The 22,057-nt window shown below is 37.5% G+C and overlaps 1 protein-coding gene and 1 long non-coding RNA gene across 4 annotated transcripts in view; one reads left to right on the plus strand and one right to left on the minus strand.

Annotated features, from left to right (window-relative positions):
• Positions 1 to 21,346, minus strand: part of LOC111259697 (aromatic-L-amino-acid decarboxylase) — a 43,923-nt gene extending 22,577 nt beyond the window's left edge. The window contains exons 1-5 of one of the 3 annotated variants that reach the window (XM_022831884.2): positions 21,057 to 21,346; positions 8,866 to 9,079; positions 7,823 to 7,912; positions 7,587 to 7,689; positions 1,999 to 2,089 (exon numbers count right to left, since the gene is read on the minus strand). In XM_022831884.2, the coding sequence (XP_022687619.1) occupies positions 1,999 to 2,089; positions 7,587 to 7,689; positions 7,823 to 7,912; positions 8,866 to 8,987 (406 nt within the window). In that variant the 5' untranslated portion in view covers positions 8,988 to 9,079; positions 21,057 to 21,346. Of the gene's footprint in view, positions 1 to 1,998; positions 2,090 to 4,373; positions 4,485 to 7,586; positions 7,690 to 7,822; positions 7,913 to 8,865; positions 9,086 to 21,056 lie in introns of those variants that run through there. The other 2 variants (XM_022831883.2, XM_022831885.2) reach the window with 2 other exon arrangements.
• LOC111259699 (uncharacterized) lies at positions 7,923 to 14,372 on the plus strand. The gene is made up of 4 exons (XR_002679774.2): positions 7,923 to 8,140; positions 9,058 to 9,144; positions 9,360 to 9,603; positions 10,116 to 14,372. It is a non-coding gene; the product is annotated as an uncharacterized LOC111259699 (long non-coding RNA).
• Positions 21,347 to 22,057: the final 711 nt, after the last annotated feature.

Consider the following 22,057-nt stretch of genomic DNA (forward strand, 5'->3'; position numbering starts at 1 on the left):
TCGTGTCTTTCCTTCAAGGGAGCTTCCCTGCTTTCTAAAAAAGCAGACAATTTTTTGGTCAATAGGCTCGTAGCACTTTGTAGTAAAAGTTTCGAACGGTTTGGTGCTCTGATGATGGTAGTATTGGCTTACTCTCTTTAGGAATCGTTATATATATATAGGTATGTTTCGACTGGAGAGAAAACATACTGGTACACGTACAGCTATTAAAGGGTGCAATGTAGAAAGGAGTTAAGACGAGGCGGTAATTATAGACCCCGTCCGGACTCTCTGCTTTTTTATTAGGCGGGTTCTCGAGGGCCTGTAGGATCTTTCGCACAGTAAATTTTAACGAAGCGCAGTCAAGTTGAACTGAAGTTCGCCGAACGAAACGTTAATTTGACTGCGTTTTGTTGAAGACTCTCAAAAAATAATCGCAGCACTTGAGGTATCACTATGGTCACTTGCCACCAATATCTACCGAAGAGATTAACTAGATTAGTCGAGCCTGTTGGGCATGAGATCGAGTCACACTTTATAGGCCATTTGTATGCCTGCCACTTTTTCTCCGTTATTAACCAGCTTCTTAATATTTTCAAGCATTCTTCCGTTGTACAGCATATGATCTTCGGTAAATTGCCTTTATGTCTGCTGCCAAGTTTTGGGCTCCCCGTAAGAGGCGGTAGAGGTGGTTAAATCAGAAGCTGTGCTTTTCAAAGATAATGGGCGGCAAGGATGACCGGATACTTTCAACGCGTTGTCGCATGTATTTTTCAGCGTGGATTGCGTGAGGTACCGTGATGATTTCTTAAGTGTGCTCCAAAAGGCCCTGTACCTTCAAATGTCATGCTAAAGCTTTTGGCGGTTTGAGAAACCCATTCGTAGCACAACATTACTGCGCACTTGCATACTTCAGCTTTTTTCCGAAGAGTAATTTCTTTTAAAAGAACGAACCTTAGTTCGAGTTACAGTCTCCAACGTACAGATAGCAAAGCTTTGGCTTTCTCTTTTACATTGGTACTGAACTTGAACTAATTATGCGCCATTTATGAGCATATAGGTGTACGTCGCAGCACTGGTACGCGATTTTAGCCAGGTGGGTCTAGATCAAGACTAAGTATATCATCTAGTACTAAATGAATATGTCAAGAAAAAAATAGAGCCAGCAAATCATTAATGAGCGTCTTTATCGACATGTCGGTCGATTTCGACTTGATAAGACAAACATAATCCGCTTAGAAACAGATGCGTGAGCCACGCAATGCAATAATGTTCCTCTCAACTTGGTAACAGATTACTCATTCTATGCTTGTAAAACACGGAAATGATCTACTAAGACGTTTTATGCCGCAACGGTTTTGAATTAAGCAGTTCACGCTGCATTATCTGCTATTTTCTTCATTTCTGTGACCGTTTCCACTGCTTTGCAACTCTAAGTGCGTTTCGTCTTCCCTAAAGGACAATAAATAGTAAGAAAATACAAGTCATTAATGAAAATATTCTCCAATTGAAATGAGGCAAATTGCAGGAAGACATAATCATATGCAAACTGTTAAGTCATATTAGAATAAGTCGTATACGATCAAGGTTTAATACTGACTAGGTTACTATTTTTTATTAATTGAATTTTCAAGCTTTATGTCGAAGGCAAAACCTGCCGTTGAAATATACAGCCAGTACATAGTTGGTAAGGTTATATAAATGAGCAGTAGTAAATAAGAATGTGTATGAATTAGTGCACCTTTTCATTGGATTCGAAAGTATAGTAAAACGCGAAAACCTCTGTTGATAATATTTAGAAAAAAAATTCGAAAGAACTTTCCTTCTTAGTGTGTATAAAATAACTGAACCATAAGATAATCAATGCAGCTTAAATAATGCTTATTTCGCTTCGCTGCGCTGATATGACAACATATATTTAATTCTAGAATTTTCGATATAATTGCCTTCAGGGCCATGTATAGACATATAATCTATATAGGTGTGTAGAATATGAAATTTATGCAATTGTATACTAACTACTGAAGAGGAAATGGTCGGGCAGCCGAAGCATCTTCCCCAACCAATCCATCGTAATCATTTCAAGCTCTGTGCACGCTGGACTGGCAATCTAGAACACAAGTACAGAAAAAATGTTATATATATATATATATATATGTGCGTCGTGAACATTAATAATATTATACTTCTAGATAAACGCGGTCCAAATCTATATTGAGGTCGAATAAATTGCTATTCGTCAGTAACGGCTCGGCTATTCGCATTATTCTCCTGCGTAGGATGTGCCATATTAGAAAGAGAGTTTCAAGCCCCAGGGTTCGGGCTCAAGGATAGCCTAACCTACGAGTCTTGCGTCCCACCGTACGTTCTCAAAAATGGCCTAACCTACCAGATTAAGGGGGAACAAACGATGCTCTACGTTCCGTCGTCCTAGGCAGAAGAAGCTATGCCGGACGGCAGGACGGTAGGGCAGGTCGGCAGACAAAAAAATGTTGCAATGCGTTAAAGAGCGGTTCCTTATTCGGGCCAAGCTTACAATGTAAGTTCGGGAGGGGCTGGCGCGGTGCGAGGTCTGCCAGCGTCGTAAAGGGCTCACTTGAACTTTATCCGGTGACGGCTTCCCTCACCTTTGAGAAGGTAGGGGTAGACTTTATAGGCCCCTTAAAGGTCCCTGCAATAGGGCTTTCCAATTCTTAGTGTCGATCGACTATTGCACCCATTTTGTCTACCTTTTACCGGTCCAGAGGGCGACGTAGGACGCTGTCATCTGAGCGCTGAAAGCTGCCCCGTACTTCCTACTGCACTATGGCGCCATCGTCACGAACAATGGGATCTGCTTCCTATCGAGCCTCGTTGCAATTTTCTTCTACGGAAACACAGGACGGCTGTGGGACACTCACGGTGTAACGGGCTAGTCGAGCGTGTGGTTCGAACAGTCATAGAAAGTATGGGAACTCTGGGCACGAAAAGACACAGCTAGGTTCAGAACCTGCTAGCCCGAGTTGCGTTTACACTCAGCATATCCACAAGCAAGGATCTAGGAAATGCGCGGCTCGAATGGCTTCCCTGCTGTAGGTCCGTACTATCCGGAAAGCTTTCTCGCTACAGGAATGCTGGGAGGCGCAATGTCGTGAGATGAAGATCAGACGGATAACGCCTCGACTCTCTAAGAAGGTGCAGCCGCATAACCACAGGTCATTTACTATCATGAATCAGGTCAATTATCGGAGTACGTTTCCCGACATACTACCACGTATCCTTTCCAATCACGGTCAGCTACCGACCGCGATGGGTTGCAATCCAAGAGCTCTGTGGGCCGATCTGATTTATGATCGTAAATAGTTTGTGGTAACGCTGTTGCAACTTCCTTTAAGAGCCCCAGCGAAGCCATTGGGCCTTCATTAGTTTCATTTCGCCTCTCGGCCTTCCTGTAGCAAAAACGCTCTCTGGCCTGTATGGCTTTTCAGCATTATATATATATATATATATATATATATATACTTTTGTTTTCGCTCGAATGAATACGTAGAGAATACGTAAGTAAAATAGTTGCTTTCTGCTTCTTCAAAGAATGGGACACTTCAGTACGAAACGTATATGAAGATAAGGTTCAGTATTTTTTCTATCGGACAACGTCAAGAGACAGGACTCTTCTTTCGCAAACTCAGTCACAATGGCTAGAGTATATTCTCATCAGGAATTTATCATCTGGGCTCTTAAGCATCTCTAATCGAAGCTAGTAACTCGAGTGGATACAAAGTCCAGCTGTTTGTACTTAGGGAGGGAGAACTCCGTTATTCCTGATTAAGGAATCTTCATCGGGTTCAAGGTCCCGGAACAGCAACAAGGTGGGGTTTCTACCCGTTTGGTTGTGGAGATGGCTGGGCCAATTCGGGCCAGTCATAACTAATTGCGTCGGAGCCCTGAAGTTACGCGACCTGTTTACCTGCTTCTAAAACGAAGGAATCCCGCTGATAGTACGGCGCACGCGCCAGTAGTCAGAAATTTTCATAGGATGGGTATATCCTGCGTAATAATCGTCGCCAAAATTATATAAACTGAGTATAGAAATAACATTAAGAAAAAACAGGTTATGACTACAAACAATAGCGAACATTTTGCAAAAGCTAAAGGTATGACGAAGTATTTCAAAGATGACAAACATCAAACATCGTATGCGACACCAAAGCTACTATAGTAACAATTACTTTTCTATTCATAAAATTCAGAAGCAACAACCCTCTCTGATGTCTTTTAATTAGAGTTAAAGGCAATTGGTAGATTGATGATTAGTAAATCAACCGTAGCAAGAATGATAACTGTACGTGTGCTAAGTCATTAAAAGAAACCACTAATGTAAAAAAAGCGCAAAGGTGAAAAAGGGAAAGTACTACCAAAAAAAGCTTCATTCGTTTTTTGATCGCAATAGCGACTACCAGCGCAATTTGTCTCGTTGATCCTTCATACTTTTGGGTCGACAAGTAAGTCATCCTTAAATAAATGAAAAAAATGACATTACGGTCCTTTTGCTTAGTGGTGGAACTTTGTCGCTTCAGTCATTTATAGATTCTTCTCAAGACTGAATCTACTGACGTGCGTCTTCAAGGTAGTTACGCTGGAGATCGTAGCGATTGCTGTTGACGGAAGCCATTCGCGTACAGAAGCACGTCGATCTGAGTATAGTGTTTTTTTGGATTCCGTTAGGTACATCACTTCCAACTAAAGGAAATAACTTGAGGTTGTCACACTATTTCTGTGGCTTGACTGAGGGCCTCAAATTCCATCCTTGTAGTTCTCCTGAAATATTTTGGACTAGGTTGATCATATTTGATTGTACTTCAACGGAGGTTGACTTAAAAAGAGCGTACCACCTATTGGGCCACATCGAATGACAAGAGGCAATCTCTAATAAAATCAAAAACTCGTAAATGGGAATTATTTCTCCGAAATAGTGCTAATCGATCCCACGTGTTATGACGGTAGATCCGAGAGGAATTGAGCCAAGAACTTGTAACAGTACTTTTCTACTCAACACTATGTTAATTGAAGAATATTTGGGATCTCTTTACCGTTAGGCCGCCATTCAATTAAATCCTGGCAGTGTGGCGAACGGGCATTAAATAGAGGGAGTTTATTGTAAATGAAATGAGTCAGGGTTGAAAAATGGCCATCAAACTGTGCATAGTGGTAGAAACTAAACAGACCCTCCGAGCTGTCAATTAGACTAATTTAACGAAAATTAGCACACACCAATAGCTATCGGTTGCTATTACCCTGCCCAACCTGTTTTAGGATGAACAACCTTCAGCTATTCAATATTAAACAAATTATACTTAAATTGCAGTTTCGATTCTGATTCGCCGGAGATCATGTAACGCTCAATCCATTCTCCCATCGTAGATAATCGGTTACAGCAATTCTGTTTCGCTGCCCCAGTCGATATCATTACACTCATGTAGCTATCCTATCAGCTTGTTCGAGTGATTGATCACCTGCGGCTTTATCCACAGTTCCCTTAGAGTTACCCTGCGGAAACAATATTTTCATCCAGTGATTTTTTATGTTTCTTTTTCTGTTTCGTTTATCCCATCTCCCCATTGCCGTTAATCCGTTATTATACCGCATGTATCCTACCATTTGAAAAGATAACCGATTGTCATTTTAGAATAACCAATATGAACCCAAACAAACTTCATTCTACATGTCCAGGTAATTATGCGTCAGTCTGAAGCTTTTTTCTGCCCCAAACATTTGCCTTACTACAGCTATCCAGCTCCACCATTAAAACATCCTTCTATTTACGATACCCTGTTGTACTTATAGCGTTTACAAGTAATATTTACTAGCTTTGGTATCATTTCACAGAGGTCTCAGCAAAAGTACAATTAAACCCTAAATTGCAAAAGAATGCAAAAGTTCAAAAATGATTCAACAATTCAGCTGTGTCTATTTCGTGACGTTTTAAATTGTTGTGAACAAAAAAGACAGAACGTTGAGATACGACGACTACTCTTAAGCCGATAATTGAGATTCGAGCAGTTGAGGCAGGTGCAGCAGATACGAAATCTAATGATCGATATTTTTTGACATTTGAATTCTGGTCTCCTATTAAATTACTTTTGTAACAATAATCCTGGTAGGCCACTACGTCCCTCTTATTGTCTTTATTGCAACTGATCCACTGCCCAACTTCCTTGGCGACTTACTGATCTTGTAAAGCTTGAATAAAAAGCAATTTTCGAAGGCAAACTATACGTTTCTTAAGCGAATCGTTAACAATAGGTCAACTTGTCCAAGTTGGGACTACGTTGTATGAGAAAAAAGAAGCTCCCCGCGGGAAAAGTACTTATTTAGTTGAGTAATATAAACTATCTCTCGAAATGGTTTATATTTCATAAACTACTTGACAAGTTAACTAATTAAACATTACGCCCCTTTTGGACGAAAGATATCACTCCAAGGAAAAATTTAATAGTTGTCGAACCAATTATAACATATGACTAATTTGCCCAAATTAACATTATACGCCTTGAAAAATAAAAATGCCGTTAAAAAAGGTATTCATTCAGTTAAGTCCGTCTCACGCGCAACCCTTTAAATTCCAGTACTTCCGAAAAATTAGCGAAATGCTTCCATTTTACGAGGCAAGTCGGGTCCAACAAACACACAGAAAGACAAATAAATAGATAAACTCAGCTTTAGTTTTACATGAGGTGGAGTAATCTCACGTAACCAGGTTATTTTTAGTCATAACTATTTGCGACTGACCATTTCAGTGTTTTAACCAGAGATCTGCGAGGCTTCTGCGGTAACCACAGAAAACTTTATTAGCTGAATTTCAGACTTCATAGTTGTTTATTTAAGCCAAAAAATAGTGTTTTGACTTTTGGGTGATGTCACATCAGTCGTTTACGGTCCTAGTGGCTATAAAGTCAAGTTAAGAATGATTGTAGTTTTTCTTCCTTGGCCGACAAATAAAGGGTCGAAGTTGCCAGACAAATCATAGAACTCCAGTTTGTGCCGCTATTTAAAAAAGATAATAAGCGAGTCTCTTCTACAGTGATACCCGAGTGAGTAAAAAACAGTAAGCCAGAAAAGAAAAACGTTCATTAAACATTTTCTTGATTTCGTGCACACAAGAGTGCAAAAAGCGGCTAAGGCACCTAGATATATACTTTCGATAATTTAAAAGAATTTGGTACGAATGCAAAAAACTTGAGATTTATTTATAACAAACATCATGTATATATATTAATACGACTACGTTTATAAAATGTAGGCCAATGCTAGATGCCCAAATCATTACCTACATAAAAGCTTTCTTTGGAAATGTGCGCGCGTTACTTACCGTTCGGAACTTGAAATTATACAACACACATTATTAATAACATACTTTTCCTTGCGAATTTCGTGATAGATCAAAAATCTTTTTAATGTAAATATGCAGACATATTGTCGCTTTCTATTTTCGAAATGTAAGTTTGAACCTAGGATCTAATTGAAGTTCAAACTTTTCCACTCAGTTTGTTCATAGACCTGTCCATAGAGTCGTTGGTGTAGCTTAAATAGCTGAGTGCCTTGTAGAACTTACCAAAGTAACTACTTACCCAGGTGAATCCAATGCAGGCGATAGTAGAGGATAGGATGTCAGCCAGAAGCGCGGGCGGGCTTTGCGCGGTGGTGAAGTAAGCATGGAAGTGTGGAGAGTGCCTAGTGAATGAAACAAATAAAAACATCTCGAGCATTTAGACGTAACGGACATGAAACACACAATGAAAAAGCTATAAACAGCGATATTGTGAATCGTGCTTGAAAACAATAACATGTATAATATATTCCTCACCAATGTGTAATTCCAGGCATAATATGCTCTTCGATGTCTGCTACAACGGTCTGCCAACTCTCGGGTTCTTCAGGTGCCTCATGGGGTAGCCTAATAGTAGTCAAATAAAAACAAAAAGAAGTTTTTTGCAACTTTATCATTAATAAAGCGTAGAAGTGGAAGATTCAAAGGCGTTAAAGAGCAAAAGACTTATCTAAAGAAATTTTTTGAGTGGCCGAAGCCAATGTTTTTCGATCTTAACACGTCCATTTTTCATTTCATGCATCACATTCAGTTAGCAGAATTACAGGAAACGTTGAAAAGTACCGAATCCTTTAGGTAAGCGAACTCCTCGGCTGCCATATGCGAGTACATGTTTACAAAAAATCTTCAAAGAGTTTATGATTGAGAGTCAATCTCTTCTCAAAAAGCTCTTTTTAAAATTTAAATTAAATTTCAAAATTATGACACTAAAGCTGAGCTTTTTTGTATTATTTAACTAGCACATCTAAAAAGAGTTTAAAAGCACAAGGTGCCCGATTATTGCTTGCTAGTTTGCGATACTGAAGGCAAGACGTTATTTTGCAGGATGTTTCTACCTGCCTAGAGGTAAAAAAATGCCCTTTAAATCTAGCTAAATGTAACCAAAAAGAAAGTTTGATTTACACGTTTTTCATTGCTTGTCGTCTAGTTAACTTTAAATATGCGACGAGTGGAAGATGTAATGATATTCGCGCTAGTACAACGTAGCCAGGCTTTAAACTGAGATGCAAAGTAAAATTAAGTTAACAAATTCGTAAGTTGGGAAGTTCAGTGAGAACAAGTTAAGTTTTACATGCTATTCAAACTCGCCAAACAAAAGATTCGACAGTAACCAGTGTACAGAGGCAAATATTCTAAAAAAATAACAAATTGTGCGTTATTCACGTACAGAACTAAGATTTATAAAAAAAAAAAACATTGTGGGTTGAGTTTTATATGACTGGGTAGTCCATAATGCGTTACATCAGAAGAATGTGTATTAAGACAGAATCTTATTGCAATAAAAATGTGTCCATAAATACCTCTTTTGTAGATATCCTGGCTCTACGCTGGGTAAAACGTTTCGATCTCGAATTCCGTTCATATAATTGATGAAGTAGTCGATGGCCCATATTCCTGCTTTTCTGAACTGTTGATCATCCATATTTTTTAGATTTATTCCGTGTAATACTACTACTGATATATAACAAGTGTCTTCTAACTTTGTTGGAAAGGAGCACACTCTGGCGTAGATATCTGTATCTGAAAGAAATCAAGTTGGGTAAATGCAAGTAATCATGACAACTTTGCAAAAGGTAAAGGTAAGCAATAGATTGAAAGTTGTTAATTTCGAGTTTGCATTTTACGTTTTGTCCGGTCGAAGTATAAGGATTAGAGTAGAAGTTTTCTTAGCCGTTTCGTATCATGACATAACAGCATTTAATTCATATGAAGAACATTTTTTGAATGAGTATAAAAATCCTAGTTGCTAGCCAATAAACTGACAGTGTTCGACTAATAGCGAAGTTCTTAACAGTTTTGTCCCATCGAAGCCCGCGAGTGATGGAGCACGCTGAAGACACGAGATTTGAATGCTGGCTAGCTGTTCGTGATGTTCCTTATGCTTTGTTTCTAAGAGTGTACTCCAGAGCGTGCTCGTATTCTTGATCAGCCTTTTCCGCTACTAACGAGAACCAGTAAACAATACCGCCACAAACCGTACGGCATTCCTCTAGTTATCCATGGTCCTACAACAATTGCAGAAACCTGTTTGCTTATAGGTTCGTCTTAATATGGTATGATCTTCTTTACTAGACAACATGCCCCAAACCTGAATATTGGTTGAAAAATTGTTTTTATTTATAATAGACACGGCCCTATTTCGAGAGCAAACTAACGATAATTTCTGTGGTTACTTTTTGCATAGATCATGAAAATTAGATAGTTGAATGAGAATTGAAAACGACCTACTGCGCTATATTCAAGAGAACTGAGGAGCATAGAGCATCGGTTAAATGTATTGCTTTCATTTATTTTAAATAATATGTTGTGTGACATATGACGTGTTCCTAAAGTCTTCTGTAAACAAATCGCGACATGGTAGTATTACTCACATTTACCACATTTCTCCTTTAATGGTCTTATAGAAATAGGATGACCGTCAGAAATGCACTTCTTAACGACGCAGTATTTTCTACCATGAAGAATTTGTAACCTAAGTCCAAGAAAAAACAGACTACCTTCGAGTACATAAAAAAGCTAACCAGTTTTCCGAAAATTTTTCCGAATTTAGGTGAATTAATCTGTGATATTCGGAAGCAGGTGAGTTTGCGGGCAGATAAAAGCGGTTATAGATCGCACGATGTTACCAGGTGCAGGCCGTAAAGATTAAAGGAAGAATCGTAGCGATGGCTGGCAACCTCGAGAGAAGCGGTAGCGCCAGCGATAAATGCGAACGGTGCAGGCGCATGGGAAACGGGCAAATACTGCATGGGCGTATTTGTTGCCAGAAAAAATTGTAAACAGTAAACCGCTGACGCGGCTAATGTATAATAACCCTAACTGCTAACCGGTATATTGTCAATCCTTGATTAACGACTTATCTTTCCCCAATATGAGAGACAATGTGATTCAATGAACAAAAACTTGATCAATACTGTCTTTGAAAACAAACCGTGTCATGTTAGATATTGAAGTTATACCAGTAGGTTTTTGTATAACTCTTTCATCATGTACGTTAAATGGGCTTATTACGATCGAGTAGTCCGACCAGCATAACACTAAGAGGTGAAGTCAAATGGGCCTGAGATACACCTATATGGTCCACTAAGTAATTTGTGCGAAAAGTCACTAGATCAAAAAAAAGAAACATCATTTTCTTGCTAAAAAGCGTTTGATTATGATGTTTTATAATCATTCATTGCGTAGTTAGGCAAGATCATGATTCGTAAATTATTGGTCCGCACCAAGTTGTTGTGCACTTCATATGTTGCACAATGTGAAGTCTGGTTTAAATCTGCTGAAGTACTGGCGTAGTTGGTAGTATTGTTTTGTGTAAACGATACGTTATACTAACACAATCGTTAACATTTCTTTCAAAGGCAACGACAAATGACACGTCACTGACAACGCCGTATGGTGCAAGTGCGAAAATACGATACGTGCATTTAACTTATACGTACCGACATATGTAAATTATCTTGCCTCTTTATCATTTACCAAACTTAAATAAAATGGTAAAAAAAGCTTCGCTGTTCCATACAGCGCCACTTTAAAAATTCGTTAAGAGAAAAAAAAAAAAGAAAAAATCCTAACCTGTATGCATCTCCAAATGTTAAGGTTTTTTAAATTTAATATTAAAGGTCAGCGTCTTCTTGTTAAAAACGGGATTAGCCCGTACAGTATATATAGCTCTATATATATATATATATATATATATATATATGGCTGATGCATTCAAACTTGGACAAAATCCCGTGAACAAAGTACTGTTTTTAATTGGCTTTTTCCCGAGACCAAAAAGAGCAAATAAGCGGTTGCCTAGTATGACAGATCAGCGCATCAAATTTTCCCCAAACTCAAATGCCCTACCGGTATTTGTATGTGTGCAAATTTGAGCGAAAATTGGGAGCTTTGTGTTTACGCGGGAGGAACCTCCTTTTAGCCTATATATTTCCGATTATGCCCAGAGCTAAGTAGTTGCCAGCTCTACTGCGGCTTTTTAAGAATGCAAAGATGTTTAGGAGGCAAAACAGGATATTCCCAGTAGAATTTAGATTTCATGGGCCCAAAAATTAATTAAAATAGCCTATATTTTTTTTTGATACATCTAGATTTTTTTTGCATAAAAATAAATGGCCATTTCGAATAGCACAATATCAATTGATTCATCCAGATAAGGCTTCTCTTTTTAATATATTGTGTGTCTTTTCGCAACTCGTGTACTTATTGGCCGTTTTAAGCTTTTGCATTTTTGGCCTATACCTTAAAATTAAGTTTTGCTGAAATTTTTTCACGGGGTTACACCCACCAATATCGCTCGACGGACGAAAAAAGTTATTTGCAAATCAAAGAAAGGGTATTTTTGAAAGGATTAATAAGTAGTTTATAAGCTCATAAAAATGAGAATTTAGATGCCTTTCTATATGAATATATACCCTAAGCGATTATTTCGTGATATCTATAGGGTGGTTTCTAGATTCGTTGAAACTGTCATTAACTCGCGAGCGTTTCTTAGATGGTGGTAATAAATCAAAACAGTCCGTAGGTCTGTCCATAAAACTGCCATCGAGGTAAACGCAGCCGAAAATTCTTTCACGCTATGTACTAACTTTTAATCACACTGAGCAACTTTTTACTTTTTGTCTTTTTCTTTCAGAAATCACGTTGCTCGTCTAATAATTCTAAAAAAACAATAAAAGGCAAGATGCATAGTTCGACTGAAGCAGATAGTCCATAATAATCCACATTAAACGTTAGCTACTTGGTATGGACGTGGGGGACTATTGGTTTCTACCGTCTTTATAAAATGAATTATTCATAAGGTCGACTGATTCTGACTATATCAGAGCTACTTTCGCAGAACGTAGTTGTAGAATGTGCGCAAATTTTTTAAGTTAAATATACCCTTATTATTGTCAGCCGGGCGGACATGATTTACTAAAAGCCCATTTTTCATTTCATAGAGCGTAATTGCATTAATGGCATAGATGCATACAAGTCTAGTAAACTCATTTGTACTATATTTGCTTGCTTCAAAAGCAATAGTGGTATTATTCGATTGTTCTTTTTCCGCCCAATTTTGCACCATTTATCTCTAAATGTTTTTCAATAGCGGTGTGTTTTCTCTACTAACGCGCTGTAATTTGAACTCCATCCACCATCCAAAAATAAGTGTTGTGTGCTGAAAGGAATTCGATATTCAGTTCTTGTTACATAGATACATTATGTTCCGCCGTTTCCAAAAATAAAAAAACTGCCGCGCTAACTTAGGATATTTATGACATTCAGATTTGAGATCACGGCTTAAAGGTTGCTGAGCTCAATGTAAGCATCTTTGAACAGAAGGACGCATCCCGTTTTCATCGACCAGTCAATTATGACTTCTGGAAGGCACTTTCAAAAAGGAGTCTGCGAATAGCTCGTAAATTGGCAGGGAAAATAAACTCTACTTTTCGAAGTCTCTTTAAGCGTTCCACTACATGGAATTTATTCTAAAATTTAGAATTCGAGTGTTTCGTAAATTCGTGTGCTTCGTAAAGCACACAAAAAACAAGTTGCATCTTAATATTGTTTCCTTACAGGTTGTCCTGTACCGAGCAACATACCATTAGATTGACAGAATTCTATACAAATTGTTGTGATGACGAGAATTGTTTTTTGTTTAATCCAGTTTGCCTCATTGAATAGGTGGCTTCAAGAGCTATGGCTGACTCTAAGTTAGATAGGGTTTTCGTTCGAAAAAAAGATAATTTGCATGTAATGGGACGAGGAGCGTTTAAAGAATAAAACGATTGACAAGCATTCTATACAGCCTAGGTACACTGAATGAACAAGGTTATCCAACCAGAAAAACCCGACTGCGAGATGAAATAAAGAAATTGGTTAAAAAATGGAAGAAAATAATATAGAGTGACGGTGAATATGTATAAATTAATTTGTTTCCAGAATCCGAGTGAAACGCTTTGTTTTCATGTTAAAAGGGAAATTGCGATTACTTTCAAAATAATTCAACAACTGCTTTAGCATCATAAAGAACTCAGAGTGCACAATAAGGTTCCATAAGTGAACGTACTCCTCGTGGAGCAATAAAAAAAATTTTTGAAGTTTCCTTATTTAAATGTATATGTACTCCAGGCCTATGACAATGTTCAAAGATTTCAAACGGACTCAGGATGTTGTGTCAAGGCGTACCGTTTTTAGAGAAATACAAAACTATAATAAAATTGTCCCGACTAGATTTTGCAGGAATGCAGAGTCAGGCTTCATTCTTTGCGTTTAGATCTACGGAGGACCTGGAAATAAGTGCTTAAAGTGAGTTGAAGTTTGCGTTGAAATATAAAAAAAACCTAGCATTACTAACGTTTTTACATTTTTGTGAAGCATGATTTTTCTGCTTTGTTAAGGATTCACAGAGTCTTAAGACACCTATAACAAAAATATGATGTTATCAGTACCAATTTTTTTCTCAACGCCATTTGCAAACTGCACAAAAATGTAACCATCAAAATGTATTATAATTTATGTAAATTAAAATCTTACTTTTTACTTAAATCATTTGTAAAAACAGACGTCGAATCTTATGAGATTGTTAAGACTGATAAGCAATCTAGTTCCATGGCGCGTGCCTTTCATAATGTTGGCACAGTCTAAAATTGTACATTATTATTTACGCACGTTTACGTTTTTATAAAGCTTCATTATGATTGAATTCTGCTCATTGATAAGACCAGACGCGTTATTTGCATAAAGATAATTTTCATAGAATCACGGAACGGCGTGTTAAAGAACGGTAAGGGTAATGTCGTTGAAAAATAGATAGGTAGAAAAGAGCGATGAGGACTGTTCCGTATGCTTAAAATTTGTATCGACACTGAGTTCGTTCTGACATGAAGATAAATAACAGGTTGCAAACAGTATCATCAAAGGCTACATGTGGTTACCTTTTGCAGAGGACAGACGGGCTCACGGAGTTATATAGTTTGGGTTAATCAAGTAGATTTGCCAAAAACTAGCCTCCATTAACGTCGTCAAAGCTTCCTACTTTTGGAGACTAGTGTTTGGTAAACTTTTGGAGAGGATTCTTTTCAAAATTTACGGAGAGAACTCTCGTAGCATTGCTTGTAGCGTACTTGTATAATATAGTACGTTATTATCACTTAGTATGCTTCTTGAATCTTAGGAAACGTACACATTCATCACAATGAAGATTCTTACAAGTATTCTAGTGTCTATCCTCCAGAGAAATGTCTACGAGATTTTGGGACGCATTCAAGTTACTAATTACGATCATCTTTTTCTAGTATTAAACGTTGCTTGCTTTAAAATGGTAACGACCTAGCAAATCCATCCGAGAGGTATTTTTCGAACAGGACTATTGTAAAGAAAAGGATTCTTAAAGTAGACATTACGTTTCTTTATCATGACAGAACTCTCTTTAAGCATCGTATATAAGCTGTGAAAGTACCAGTGATTAGATTATTCAAAAGCTTCGTATCTCACAAGCAAAAAAAAACGTACCTCAGAAGATACGTCTAGGTCTCGAAAAGTATATCTATATATTCCAATTTAAAAAATTATTGTAGAGTACTTATATGCAGGAAACACTAAAATCGATATTTTATTTTTATACTAATATCGATCAGTCAAAAAAATAAGATGACTTACTGTGCATAGTTCTTAATTATTTTTTAATGCGTATTAGAACAGTCTTTAGTAGTAAAACAATAATAATTACAGGATGGTTAGATCACAATATTAGATACATTCTTAAAAGCTTAGAATTATAAGATAATACTTAGCAGTTCTCCATTGCTTGTACTCGTACTTGCGGTGTACTTAATAGGCCCGTAATCTATATATCGACCAAATTGCCGAAATAAGATAAAATGGTGCGCGGTATTCTTAACCGGTAACGCAATCAAAGAATCCCGACAGAGCTAAGCCTTCTTGGCGACTGAATAGCCTTGAATGATGCCAAAATTTTATAGGGCTTATTCTTATTTCGTTTGTGATTCGCGGCACGGTTATAGAATAATGTAAGTTATTAAGTTCAGCAAATAGATCTTTCTGAATGTCTTTTAAAAATGAAAGGCTCAGCTAGCTTGAGTTGAGTTAATTTTCGTTAACACAACGTTTTTTCAATGTGGGATGACCAGTTTGTGAGTTTACCAAAGATATTCGTTAGTTTTGAGTTCCACTTGCATTTCGTTGGTAGATATTGACAGAATTTTCAATACTTCAACTTGCTTGAATAACGATAGCTGTCGTATTGTAATATAGCCCAAGGTAAGCTTCATGCATACAATTGTGATCACGTTACTACTCACGAACTACGCGGTGCAGGCAAGTTCGTCGTTAAGTTCCGATAATGGCAATGAGCTTCTTTCAAATATTTCCGAGCTTCGACGCCGAGGAGCCGTTCCACGCCACTTTGTCTTTAATCGGATACAAATCACTCACATTGCATCCTAGCTAATTCACGAGACACAATTTTACTCAAAAGTGATGTATCGACGTTACATGTACCTTCATGTTCTTTTAAAACGTAATATGTTATTAATACATAACGTGTAAAATACTTCTAATTGTAAAGTCACAATAAAGATTCGAGTCAGGCTCTTTTATTTGGTTTTTGTTGCAACCCTTCTTTCTAATATTGGTTACGTTAGACTTTCCACAATGACAGTCAAACAACTCGCACGCAATTAAGTGGTCTTTAAGCCGATAATTCGCCGTTTATCAGTGATCAGTCTGTTCGGCCGATCAGTAAGAGCGGGAGTTGTTCAAGAACATTATACAACCAGCAACCCAACAGCATTGGGGACAGCTACTCATATATCCTACACTTTCCGGTAATAAAGACTGCTGCTTTTAGGTCAAAGAGCTAAGAGGTATTTTCTGGAGCCTCCATTTCACGTAGTTCAGCCATGAAGGCACATAATAATCCCCAGTAGTGCTGTCTCAAGGGGGGTAGGAAAAGCAGTGACGGGGCCACCAGTTGCTCCTGAACAGTGATCGGACGGCGTGAAGTGCGACCCTTTCCCATCGAGGTGTTCTAGGAAAGAGATTACTACCAAGGATGTTATATTTAGGAGATTGAACAGCAAGAACAACCTGCTGCTCTTTACAATTGGAACCATGCAAGTAACAAAGACCACAGGATAAAGCACGTACTCTGCAGAAGCAACCATCCATGACAATCAGTATTGAACAAGTGCATTCTTAGGCCATCGAGATATACTTAAAGCTATACTACGTGCTGCATTTATTTTAAAAATATATTACCAATAATCCGAACTTGATTAAAGCTCACTCTTAACAGTTCTCTAGCCATATTCCATCTTCGCAACGTTATTTTTTATATATTGTTGCCTTGTAAGCTATATCCATTTATCCACTAACTCTGTATCTCGTTTTTTTCCAGTCCTTCTACACCACACCCACTGGGTTTCAATATTCTCGTAGCATCAAGCGTCACAATATTCGTAGTCGTCTATCAGACGCGTTACTTATTCTCTCAACATAGCTATTTTTTCGGAGCTTACAAATTCTTATGCGTGGAGGATATGCGGGGATATTTATCAGAGAGGAGCTTTTCGGTTTCTTTTCTTTCTCATATTGCTTTTGTTCAAATCGATACCACTGCCTTGTTGCAGGTTACAGCAATGATCTATCAACTGGGTCCACAGTATCTTAAATAGATTGCATGCAATAAAGGGCATACAAGAGCTGTTTGAGATAGATTAATCCTGTCTTAAGCACAGTCGCCTGCTGGTCTCCCTTTAAGTATCACCGTCCTTTAAATGTGTAAAAGTTGTGCCTACCTTATCCTAATATACAAAAGCTTAAAAATATACGACACGCAAGCTAGATTTTAGCCAAACTATAAGAATTATAGGTATTATTGCTTCCTCAAATGCGTTAAAAAAAATTTTTATTGGTTCAAGATATTTTTGCGGCTACCATTTTCACCGACTTGTGTAATATGATTAATTGATGAAAAAACATTTAAGAATTAAATTTTTAGTTTTATAAAAGGCCCTTTACACCAGCACGAAATTCACGGCAGGCCTATCTTGAAATTCAAAAATCTACCCGAATGGGTTTGCTTTTTGATGCAGGAGGCACACTACAAGGTATGAATGTTTAAAATATGAACAAATGCATGAATTGAAAACGAGCTCATAGCTTAACCTATTTTCCTATTCATCAGACTGATGGTTTAAAGTTGTGTAGTGTACTGAACTATCAAAACTCAACAATTTAACAGAGTTGCGTATAGAAACAGAACGGGTATATACATAGCGGATACCTATACCAGTAACTACCCGTGTTGGATAGCAGCCCCTTCATTTAGCTACGAAAATAGTGTCGTTTACTCACAAGCAACCTAACATATTGTAGATTGAAATTGTGTACTAATTTTCACACATACTAGATTTGATGATCTCTATATGAGCGGAATGAAACTGTGAGAGAAATCGATGGGACGTACAATGTGCTCTAGCATAACGTACCTTTTTTTTTGCACAAATCAGTCGGCTTATTCAGGAGCCGGAACTAAGGTTTCCCAGTTCAACTAATGATATATATGAGTCAAACTTTATCTATTTAGCTCTATTTGTCTTTCAGAAATATTCAGTATAAACAATATTCTGCAGTTAATAGAAAACTGCTTTTCTAGTTATGCGCTCTTAAAAATAATCTTTGCACTACTGTTGTTTACGTCAAAGTTGATGCATAAAATAGCCACAGGGATTTCTTTTTATCTCAAGCTGATAACTTAGTCCATACCTGTTCACTCTAGCAACGAATTTAACTCTCGGTTCAAGACAGCGTAGCAAAAAGGTTGCGTCATCGCGTATCAATGACACCATCCAACAATCTGCTGCTATGGATGCCTCACACATAGCGTTTCGATGCGTTTTCTCTGCCATCGCTCGCAATGCTCAGGCGAACATAATTTATATTTGAATGGAATTTCGATACAAATTATCACGGTTTGGTATATTTGTATAAATAGCACCAAAAGATGCTAGTTACTATATTTTAAAATAAAACCTTTTACCACCACCTGTTACATAAAGTTTAAAACCAGTGGAACCATTGTTAAGCTATAAAAGCATGAACAAATAATAAATCTAGAATCTCAGTTAAGCAAACATTCAACAAGTAGCGCCCAGCTACAGGTCTGCTTGCTGCATGAGAAAGTAATAACACACTGTCTATGTTCACTTCACAGATAGAGAACTTCAGATTAAATGAACTTCCTATATCTCTATAACAGTTTGTAATATATGGAGGATCAGATGCCCAGGCTAATTAGTAGGCGCTCTAAAGCGTACCATAGCTACCAATTAAACATCCGAAGCTGGGCAAAGACTTCACTTCAGGTTATTATGTTTGTATATTTCGCCATGGCATAGTGGCGAGGTTAGCACGAGCTTGTGCGAATAAACACATGAACAAATTTTCTTTTCATTTCAATACAATTCGATGCACAAAAATGTAGTTGTTACTATGTCGGAGTAAACTGCGTTTTGATCCAAGAGAAGAGAAAACTGGTCGCAACCTGAAATTACGAAACGCTCATCGTCTTTATATCTGTCTAATTAATATATAGAAGGCCTCATCTATGAGATGATAAAGAAAAAGGAAGAAAGGCCAGTGCAGACAAATGGCAAAATATCTTAAAATTTTGGGAGGGGAGGTACGCTTTTGCAGGTAAGGGGTACCAATGCAGAATAAATTTTAAAAAAGCAGAAGCCTATGAAATGATTTGTTTACAGTTTTAAATATTCAGCTTAAAATGGAATTAATGAATACACACTTTGAGCAAATGAATAGATCAAATAGGGACCGTTTAACTCACTGCTTCATTAGCTTGTTCTCAAAATAGGAATGTGTGTTGGCAAGCTTTGTAAGAAATAGTCTAAATGTATTTGCACGTGTACAGCTTTTTACCGCCTATATCTCATATTTTTGAGAAAGAGCTTTCCATTCCCAATCGTAATACTGCTTCTAATCGAAGACGTGTCTAAAGCATAAGCACCTTTTTTCTTCTAGATTCTTGCAGATCTTTCTAAAAGGAATTGTCTGGTTCAATCTTGGTCAGGGAACACCGTTTTCATGAAGGTCAAAAATAGGATTAGAGTGAAGGCCCGCTTTTAACGATGGTGCTTGTCTTCAAAATGTAATTACAAAAATCATACCGCCCTCTTTAGAGTAGTTTGGATCCTAAGATTTATTATCCAAAGTCACGGTTAGACAATACATCAGAAGTAGACGCCGCGACACCTAGAGGTATCTAGGCTCCCTAGAGTGAATGCCTAGGTATCGGTCTCCTCTTTGAAAATAAGAAACATAAAACCTTTTTAAGTCTAGGCTTCAAAGAAAGTTTTTGATAATCAAATTTTGTCCAGCCATAACCTTTCAGTTTAACCCCTCAATCAACCGTAGTTTTTTCTCATATTACTTCAGATATTTAGAATATATATATATATATATATTGTGTGGAAGTCTATATATACATAGACTCTCCAGCTGTTAAGAGACTTTTGCTTTACTCTATGTAAATATACATATATTTATTTTATAATATAGCATCTAAAAGTATAATACAATGTACGGTTATGTACCAGTTTATTAATCATTACATAAAACATAATTTATACGCTATCAAATTTTAGGAACAATTTAGCCTGCCAATCGTTGGAGAACTCTTTTAAAAGTATGACTAATTTTTTCCCTCCTTTTTTGATCAAACAATAAATGGCTTATGAAAGCATGGTTAGTCATTACTTTGGGAGTTTGTAATACATATCGATAAGGATTGAAACCAACCAAATTTATAGTAGCATAATAAACCTAGAGAGTAAAATCATCGAGAAAAAAATTCACGCATAAACCTGTAATATTTCCGAATTCCACACAATATTATGACGACTTAAGGTATGAGTTATGAGCGCATAACAACAGATCACAGCAAGAGGACATTTTTATTTTACTTTGCCTTGCACTGAGTACGAGGTCTTTGATATAAAAAAATTTTATCACTACTTCTACATCATAATCGTTCATGAGAATAACTTTAAAACATTACTTTGTAGAAAAATATCGAAAGAACATATTTTAAATTGAATTACGAAATTTCTTGAGACGTTTATTCGACAGTAATAAAATCACTAAAAACGTGAGAAACAGAACAATTTTCTTTTATGTAATTGAAGCATAGTTGCTACCTTATAATTGAGTTAATAAACGTATTTTCATAGAACATGTCACAAATCACACATTCAAGAGTATAGTCGACGAAAGGAGCTGGAATGCTAGCTTGAAACCTTATTGCTAAAAGAAGTCTGTCGCATAAAATAGGATAATCTAAAACGTTTTCGGTATGAAGTAAGCTTAAAGGCAATAGTCCTACTAAAATTATGCTAGCGACCCTCATGTAGTAACTTAACTGTGGGTATACCATCACATTTCGAATTATGAAATATTAACGTACACTTACAGAAGCTGATGGTGTCGTGCAATTACTGGTTTCTTTTTCGTTCAAGAAAAAGCGCTGCTTAAAACAGGTAATGGCAACAATAAAATACGACGCTTGTCGCTCCAATGAAGAAAAAAGAGGTAGGCTTTTTGCGAAGGAGTGAGGTTGCCTGCAGTAGGCAGCTGTCTTGAGAGTGAACGTAGCAAAAGCGATGGGTCTCGACGACCTGCAGGATCCCTATGGGACAGGGAGACAAGAGGAGACAGTCTCATAGGGCTGCTTTCATTCCTGCTTAGAGAGAATCTTGCTAAAAGGGATGACTCTGTGGGAGGTCGGATTCCAATAAGACCACCCGGGTAAGGAGAAAAAGGGGAGAGGTAAGGCGAGGTAGGCAACGAGAAGGAAGTTGCAAATGATACCGCTACCATGGCAACCCCCTGCAAGAGTTCTTTAAGGCGGGTCGTTTAGTCGTACTATATTGGCCTCAGGATGATCGATAGAGACATTATTTTGTCATTTGAACAACAATGCAGGCAGAAGCCCCTTCCGTCTCTCCATATGTGTATTCTACTTATAGAGTGTTCTTGCTTCACTTACCCTAAGAACATCGTGTATTTAATATGCTTTTTAATGTTGCTTGCTTTTAGTTAGAAGCACAGGGGTGTTTCAAATGTTTTTAGGTGTCTGGTCATAGGATGCACTGAATGATGTTTTCACAAGTCAGTATGAAAAGAAAAACCGCGCTTTTTTATTACAAGTGGCATTGAATTTCCTACCACAAACAAGTATATTATGAGAAAAAGTTGAACAACTTTGCAATACACCTGCAATGGATTTCCAGCATATCTCCAAGCATACACTGTTTTCAGGTTTCAAGTAAACTATCCTTTACTTATATATTAGCAACCGTCGTAGGGCCATGACGAATCCTTATCTTTTGTGAAACTCACCTATGCACTTAAGAACCCTTGAAACGAAGTTCTTCTTGTCTGCACGAAGGGGGTTGGGAACCTCTCCGCAGC

This window comes from Varroa jacobsoni, unplaced genomic scaffold (genome assembly GCF_002532875.2).
Source record: "Varroa jacobsoni isolate VJ856 unplaced genomic scaffold, vjacob_1.0 scaffold_358, whole genome shotgun sequence".
In the NCBI taxonomy this organism is placed as follows: domain Eukaryota; kingdom Metazoa; phylum Arthropoda; class Arachnida; order Mesostigmata; family Varroidae; genus Varroa; species Varroa jacobsoni.